This window comes from Papaver somniferum, unplaced genomic scaffold (genome assembly GCF_003573695.1).
Source record: "Papaver somniferum cultivar HN1 unplaced genomic scaffold, ASM357369v1 unplaced-scaffold_137, whole genome shotgun sequence".
NCBI classification, from domain to species: domain Eukaryota; kingdom Viridiplantae; phylum Streptophyta; class Magnoliopsida; order Ranunculales; family Papaveraceae; genus Papaver; species Papaver somniferum.
Window position 1 is genome coordinate 9,807,795 of NW_020622934.1, and position 8,163 is coordinate 9,815,957.

Genomic DNA, 8,163 nt, shown 5'->3' on the forward strand with positions numbered 1-8,163 from the left:
GGTTATAAAAAATCGTTAATGTAGTATTTTATACCATAACGATTCTAGTTATCATGGGGTCGTTCTCATTTTGTCATTTTGAAAAAAGAAAGGGGTCGTTACATAACAAACTCAACTACTAGAGTTTTAAAAAAAGAATAAAGTTTTGAAAAAAAGAAGAAAGGGTCGTTGAAAAACGAACAAAGTTTTGAAAAAAAAAAGAGAGGAAGGGTCGTTAAGAACTTATGTGCACCTCAAGGTCGTCAAATAGTGGAGTTTTGAAAAACAAGAAGAAATGGTCGTTAAGATGACGACCCTTGAGACGACGACCCTCGTATTTTTTGGTCAGACCTGAAAGGGTCGTTCTCATTTTGTGTCATATTGGTGACGATTCTCAAATAAACAGTGACGATTCTACTGAATTAAGATGACGACTCTTCCATTTTTTTGGTCAGATAGGTAGTTTTTGGTCGTATAAAGTCGTTAGTGTATAAAAAATGATCGTCATAGTAGGATCGTCAATTGGTTCTATAATACATTGACGGCTCTATTATAGGGAAAAAATTCTTAAAACCCAGAAAAAATGTCGTTATCTCTTACACCTTAAACATCAACGATTTTTCATATAAATATCATGCAGATGAAAAATCGTTAGGGTATATAATTATCGAGGTGGACGACCCTTATTCTGTAACTGTTATTTTTCATTTAAAAAACGAATTTTGCGACCAAAACATCATATTAAACGCAAATAGGAAGTAGATTCATAAGTTTTAGTTCACTTACTTTCTAACTGGGCCATATCTTCTTCTGAGTCGTTAATGGAGTTGTGATGGAGAGTCGAGAGAAAGGGGAGGAGGGGACTGATTATTTTTTTAGGTTTAAAAATGAAAATGAGTTGGGATTTAAAATCAAGGGGTAAGAAAAAATTTAAGTTATAAATTTAGTGAAGGATAAAAAAATATTTTCACTATATTTTTGGGTGGGAATAAAATTACTGAGGCCCCTAATTATTTTCCAGGGCCCTCAATTAAGCCCTGATATGAAACCTTAAGTTCCCGGGATTTGTTTTTACTGAACTAGTGCCCTTGCTTAAATTGAAATGCATGTCATATAAATATATACAATCATCACTGTCGTGGATCCTGGTCCTACAAGCAGGAAATTAACAAAACATTAACAGCAAAACATGGAGACCTAAACCGTTGAGTGGAAAAAATTTGCATACTAATAAACAAAACCTTGGCAACTATGGTGGAAATTATAAAAGATGCGAGCCTGGTTACGCTTCAACTCCATACAGCTGACTAGCTGAGGTTCAACATGTCACAAAAAACTAATGTTACCGTCCTAATGAAATCCTTAATTATAAAGAGACTCAGTAATTCACCAGTAATGTGAAATTTCAGGCGAGCACAGCCTATTGAATATAATATGACGAGATATGTTAATGCATATAATTTACAGCAACAGAAATAAATCATCAAGCATCAATAAAGCGGATATCAAATGTGTTGGGATGGATCTGCCACACATTCAGAGCCGCATATTCCTCCAGACACTCCTTCAGCTGAGCTTCAGTGTATCCCTGTTTAAACACATACAGACAGCACCAGTTAGACAATGGTAGCATCCCTTAAACCAAATCTTTTCAAACATTTTAGAAAACATAAAACTAACCTTTCTGGATATCCAATTGAGTGCATGAGCATAGCTCACATCCATCTTCTTCATCCTTGCAGCTTCATCCCGCAGAACTGAATATATGTCAGAAATAGCATCCAGACCAGATTTCTGGCGATCCTCAGAATATAGAGAAAATTTAGACATCTGCATCAACCTCAGTGCCTCGTCTACATCGCTCTGAGCCAGGACTTCAGAGAATCTAAGCCTTGCTAGTGCCTATAATCCAATAATCATTTTCAAGTTTAACTCAGTAACGAAGTAAACCAAAACCAATGGAAAGTAAAAGAAGAAAAACACAACACTTACAGTGGAAAGCCTTATAATGCTTAGTAGAGTTCTAATAGTTGTGTAGGAATGAGGAGCATTTGATTTAGCCTCATCTTGTCTGATACTAGAGTAGACGGTCGCAATGTACTCCTCCAGCTCTTTTGGAACGTGAGGGCAAATTTTTCTAGCAGCAGAGATATATGCTCTGGTAACCAACAATAAAAAGACAAACACACATGAACATCGTACAAAGTATATGGGCAATCTGGTAAGAAACATATGCTTGTGTATTTGGTTTAATGATGAAGAACTACCTAAGAACAGATGCATCGAGTGGAGCGAACCCCAGAGCAGGAGATTTACTATGCTGGTGCACATAGACAACATGCCTAGCCATTTCGAGGTCACTATCCATATCAGCTCGATCTAGAATTAACCATAGGAGATCAAAACGAGATAGCAAGGCAGGAGGAAGATTGATATTCTCTGCTGGCGTTCTTCGTAGATCATATCTTCCCCTTCAAACAGAAAAACCAAATATGATCATCAAAGCTGATAAGCTTAGCTCTGAAAAAAACAGCATTCTATATAGACTATAGTAACTAGTCTTAAACTGTAGGAATAATTCCATCTCAGCAGTAAGTAAAATCCTTTGAGTATCAAATTAGGGTTGTACCAGGCAGGATTTGCCGCAGCAAGAACTGCAGTTCTTGCATTGAGAGAAGTAGTGATACCAGCCTTTGCAATGCTCACAGTCTGCTGTTCCATCACTTCATGAATCGCAGTCCTGTCTGAGTCATCCATTTTGTCAAACTCATCAATAGCACATATACCCATATCAGCGAGGACCTGCAACACAGAAATGATACCTAGTTAAATCACATACCCACAGCACAAACAGGTTAACTCAAGATAAAACCTTCATACCAATTGATTGACTACCCTATTTCCTCGTAACAAATAATCAGCAGTTATAATAGCAGCATCAGGTGCACCTTTGGTATATAAGCTAATAAAAGTTTAACAAAATCCAGACGATAAAGGGTTCACCAATGAACATTGCATGCAAAGTGTTGTGTATGTCATGAAGAGTCTGATAATGGATGAGCAAGTAGATATGCCATTACAGATTTATTCAATAATATATATGGTGATTTTATGTTCGGTTTCTCACCAGGGCTCCTCCTTCAAGAACCATCTCATTTGTGACAGGATCTTTCATAACAGCAGCAGTTAGACCAACACCACTACTTCCTTTACCCGTTGTGTACACTCCTCTCGGTGCTACACTTATTATATGCTTCAGAAGTTGACTTTTCGCAACACCAGGATCTCCCATTAAACAAATATGTAGGTCACCTCTTATCTGCAGTTCCATTAAGATATTAAACAAAACAATCAAATCAAATAAGAGCAGGATATATTTTGCTTTTTGACGGATAATTAATCTTTAAGTAATGACTAGTGAAAGCATGAGATAGGGAATAATATATCAACAAAGAAAGACCATAGCACTTATGGCTATTTAAAAGCTGCTGAGCCTGATTGGGGATTGAGAACCATAAAGGCAAAGCAGTTTAACTCGACTCTTAGCCGATCACAGCTCAAAACACGAGCAATTCATTAACTCATAGCATTAAGAAATAGCCTAATGGCGTTAATGTACATTTTAAGCTTTACCTTCATTCCGTCCTTCAATTGCCTGTGAGGAGCACCAACAAGGAGAAGAAGAAGAGCCTTCTTTACATCCTCGTGGCCAAAAATCTCAGGAGCTAGCGACCTAGCTAACTTGTTATAGATGTCACCATCCTCAGCTAAGTTTGCAATTTGCTCCTCCTCATCTCCTTCTAATTTATACCTGAAGATTAACGAACTCATTAATACAAGAATTTTCTGAATTTCTTTCTAGTGGTCTCTTGAGAGCTATCCTCCCAACAAGCATATTAAGATGGTTCCTTATCAAGAAGCTGATGAGAATATGGAATGCAGGACAACAATGCAGAATCAATTTTACTAACTTGCTGCTAGACACGTTTATTTATGCATGAATATGAAAATTACATATAACTTACTCTTCATATTTTTTCTTGTAATGTGAAACAGACATAGCCTCCAAGTACGTATCTGCAACCAAACCCGCTCTCATTGCTCTAAAGCCTGTATAAGGAATGGGGAGGAAAATCCCTGATAACTCAATGACATCTCCTGGAGCCACCTGGTCAAGTACGAGTAACGACAACCCGAAAACAAAAATGATACATTAGCATCCCCAACTAGAGGTGAACAAGCACATTTGTCCACTTCAAAAGTTTCAAATACATTTTAAAAGACTATTTTAGGAAGCCAGATATAGACAACCAAAAAATAACAGATATCAAATGTCTCAAATGCTCGAGAAAAATTTCCATGTAGGAGATTCAATCCACTGCAATTATCAGAACTTTAACTCACCTTCCTTGTAAGCTCCCCTCTAAAATGAACCGTCATTGTCCTTGGTATATGACCCTTTGGGACATGCTCAGATAATTCTTGAATTTTTGCCTGCAATAGCATCAGTAGTACACTTGAGTCGTAAGGAAAAGCAACTAAGAAAGCCTTATAGAAAGGATATTAAGTACTAGTACAATCTCTTCAGAATCCTTCACAAACCAACAGATGATTTAATATCTCAATAGCAATTGTTAAATGAAATTACCTCTTGAAACCTTAAGAATTTTGAAGCTCTGAGCTGAAGGATGAGGTTCCCTTTTGCATTGTTTATTTTACAACGCTCAGATGGGCACTCAAATAGGGGCATGAATATTCGAGCAGTTACTTCCTGAGTTTGTACATCACAAAAATAAGTTAAATATAAGCTAAACCTCTCATTATTGGATGAAAAGTTTCTAGAAATTCTACGAAGGCAAAATAAATTTGTTACCTGGTAGATTTCAAAACCACATTCTTCACATGTATAAACAGCTACCTGCATCAAAGGCTTAACATCCGAACATCGAGTTACAATGCCAGAAATCCTTACAAGCTGGCCGATATTTGAAGCTTTAACCTCTCTTATAGTAAATGGCCTTGCCTGACCCTTACAAGATGCTTTTATATAAACTTCACTGCATTCCATGAGAAAACGCATAAAGGAAGATACCAGAGTCAGTTACCAAACCAAGAAACAATAAGGTAGCATTAAAAAAAGAAAACAATAAGGTTCCAAAATGACCATTTGACATTTCCTAACAAAACCAGCTTAATGTTTAAACAGTTTAACAAGAGCCGTAGCTGATTTTAGATTCATAGATACTACAGAACTTGTGTCCAAGTAGCTCCCACGCAAGCCACTACCACCACTACGCATGCCACTAACACCACCACCAAGCAACAATACCACAACCCAACTCATCACCCACCACTGCAACACCAAACAAGCCACCACACACACACACACACTACTACCACCACCGCAATGCTGGCGGGTGTTGGAGGCGGTGGGTGATAGTGGTGTATGTGGTAGGCAGTAGCACATGTGTTGGTGGTGGTGGGAGGCATGAGTAGTGGTGGTAGAGTGTTATGGTGTGTATATGAAAAGTTTCAAACGGGCACGTAAAAGAAGAGTTTCTCTATCAACTCACAAGAAACGTTTAATCTCCTTTGGCATTCTTTGATGAGGATCAGCAGAATCAGCATTTTCATTTCCATCAGCAGCTCTTTGAGTCATCAAGATATCATTATCATCCTCTGTAAATGCTTCTGTAGCTTCTGGAATAAGCTCATCAATGGCATCAGCGAAAACACCAAGATATCGTCGAGTATTCTCAGTAACCCTTCCAAAAAACTCCTCATCCAAATCCTTGTACTAGACAAAATAACACAAAATCAGAACTTCCTCAAAAATCCAAAACTAGGGGTTTTCAACTTTGAGAATGGAAGTGAAAATTAAAGAGAAGCATACATCGAGGAGATCTTCAAGTTCAATCTGCACTGCTCGTATCTTCCTGTTAGCTACCTCTTGCTGGAAATTTCATAAGAAATTAGGGTTTAGGGTAAAAAAATAAAATCAATACGGCAAAACTGAAACAAAGAAGTTAAGAGTTTGATAATAAGTGTTTTCTCATACTTACAAGAATGCTCATGTATTTGGCTTCTCCATTGATATCAGCAAAGTTTGTTAGAAAATCCTTCGCTAGGTCTGAAAATGAGAAAATCTTGTTAGAAATCAAAACCCTAACTCGGCCGAGCCAACTCGTGAGAAGAAAAATAAAGAGTGTTACCTTTGTCTGTTTGTAAATCAAAACCCTTCGACATGATTTCGTCGAGTGTGGAGAGATCGGTAGAGTGAGAGAGAGAGGGAGAGACACAGAGATGTGGAAGAAGAAAATAAAATATGGTGAAGGAGGGAAGAATGTTAGAAAGAATTTGGCGGGAAATAGAAGGGGAAATGGCGGGAAACTGGAGATTGGTATATCGCTGCCGCTGATGTTGGTAAATCCTACGGTGATGATTTGTTGAACAAAAAGGCTTGTAAATGTAAAAAGCGAAAAAACGAAGTGTGGCTGCTGGGATTCGAGCCTAGGTCGAATTCTTACCACTAAACTACAGCCACTTCATTGTTTGGTCATCAAATTATAGGTTTTAGTTTGAGGTCTATCCACTTTATCGGAGGCCCACATTTTCTTCAACTATCCTCAAGAAGGGATATGGTTGTCCAAAGGATTAATTATTCTTATGACCCTAGAAAACATGTGTCTTATTCTTTAGGTTTTGGGATCATAAAAATAGTTATGCAAATTATTCTCTTGACCCAGAAATAATTGTGAATATTTCCTGTACACATTTTAGCTGTGCATATTTCCTGCATGGATTTTATTAGTGGATATTTTCTACACAACTTCATATCAATGTGTTTGCTCATCTTTAAAAAATGGTTTTATAGACTTATTTAATATACATATTATAGTGTAAACTATTATGAAAGGTTAATTAACATTGTGGATAATACCTGCGAACTAGAAACACACTGTGAATAATAGCTGCACACCGAAAAAAGTCGTGGATAATATCTCTACACTAAAAAAAAAAATACTTTGAATAATAGGTGTACTTTAAAAAAATTATGTGTATAATATCTACACACAAATAAGAAAATAAATAAAAATCATTTAAGGAATAAATTTTTTTAAAAATACGAATAATTTGATACTTGTATTTATGCTCAATGGATTGGTCTTTCAAGAACCTTTCTAAATATATAAAATTTATCAAATTCCTACGTATGGTTTGTGAGATATGTTATATTGAAGTTGATTTGACAATTATAACCTTTGAAAGAGTTTATGTCAAATTTTAACATTATTTTACATCTTTATGTAGGAAATACCTATTAGTCCTATAAATAATATATTAGAGACAGTCTAGTCCAATTGACCTAGTCAATTGTCTGTTTGGTACATTTTGGAAATATAAATTATAATTTGGTCCAGAAAATTACAGTTTGGTCTTAGGGTTTTGTCCACCCACACGGAATATTCTTTTTTTGTTACCAAAACACTCATGCACGTGCAAAACTTATTGTTTGGTCCTAAAATTTTATTGTTTGGTCCTTTTACCGACATATATAAACAATAAACAACAAGAATCAGTTTCAGTTTCAGATTCAGATTATTTTTCTCTCTCCTACTCCGATCTGTGGATTTCTTCTTTTGCTGCAGAAAATTTTCTTTTAGGGTTTACAAAATCTTCCTCGATTTCGTTTTTGATACCAAGATCGATTCGATTTACAGCAGATTAACTTGGTTATGAAGATATATTTGACTACAGAGTTTGATTTTGGAATTACAGATCTTTTGAAGATTCAAGGCTTTTTGAAGATTAATTCGAGGCTTTTTGGAGGTTTGATTCGAGGTTTTTGAAGATTGATTCTAGGCTTTTTGAAGATTTATTCGGTTGGAGTTGATTTTTTGGAATTACAGATTCGGAGATCGGTGTTTTTTTGGAGCTTTGATTTGAATTATTCTTGTTGCTGGTGAGTTTTCACGCTAATCCTTTCCTTTATTTGAAGTAATTCTATAGATCAGCTAAGTTTTTCTTTGAATTTTAAGATGAAGTCGTTCTGTTAAGGCTTTATACCAAGAATGAACTCTTCTTTTGTCATGGAAGAAGTATTGTTGCTGCTTTGTTTATCTGTTTAGGATGTTAATGAATGAAGTCATTCTGTTTTTAAGGCTTCATTATTGGAATGAACTC

General features: G+C 36.2%; 1 protein-coding gene across 1 annotated transcript; it reads right to left on the bottom strand.

Annotated features, from left to right (window-relative positions):
- Positions 1-1,192: 1,192 nt before the first annotated feature.
- Positions 1,193-6,325, bottom strand: LOC113335012 (DNA replication licensing factor MCM7-like). The gene is made up of 15 exons (XM_026581236.1): positions 6,192-6,325; positions 6,042-6,109; positions 5,873-5,932; positions 5,553-5,776; positions 4,853-5,036; positions 4,628-4,750; positions 4,384-4,473; positions 4,005-4,147; positions 3,613-3,790; positions 3,107-3,298; positions 2,609-2,781; positions 2,247-2,450; positions 1,972-2,137; positions 1,660-1,881; positions 1,193-1,567 (listed from the first exon to the last, which is right to left on the bottom strand). The coding sequence occupies exons 1-15, from the start codon at positions 6,223-6,225 to the stop codon at positions 1,463-1,465; spliced, it is 2,166 nt and encodes a 721-aa protein (XP_026437021.1). The 5' UTR covers positions 6,226-6,325; the 3' UTR covers positions 1,193-1,462.
- Positions 6,326-8,163: the final 1,838 nt, after the last annotated feature.

What these genes read in the sequence shown, in the direction of transcription:
- LOC113335012 (XM_026581236.1), bottom strand. Translation starts at nt 6,225, where the DNA reads ATGTCGAAGGGTTTTGATTTACAAACAGACAAAG. An exon ending in AATTCTTAAGGTTTCAAGAG is followed by an intron (nt 4,474 to 4,627) that starts GTAATTTCATTT and finishes ATGCTATTGCAG; the next exon opens with GCAAAAATTCAAGAATTATC. An exon ending in AATTGAAGGACGGAATGAAG is followed by an intron (nt 3,299 to 3,612) that starts GTAAAGCTTAAA and finishes ATGGAACTGCAG; the next exon opens with ATAAGAGGTGACCTACATAT.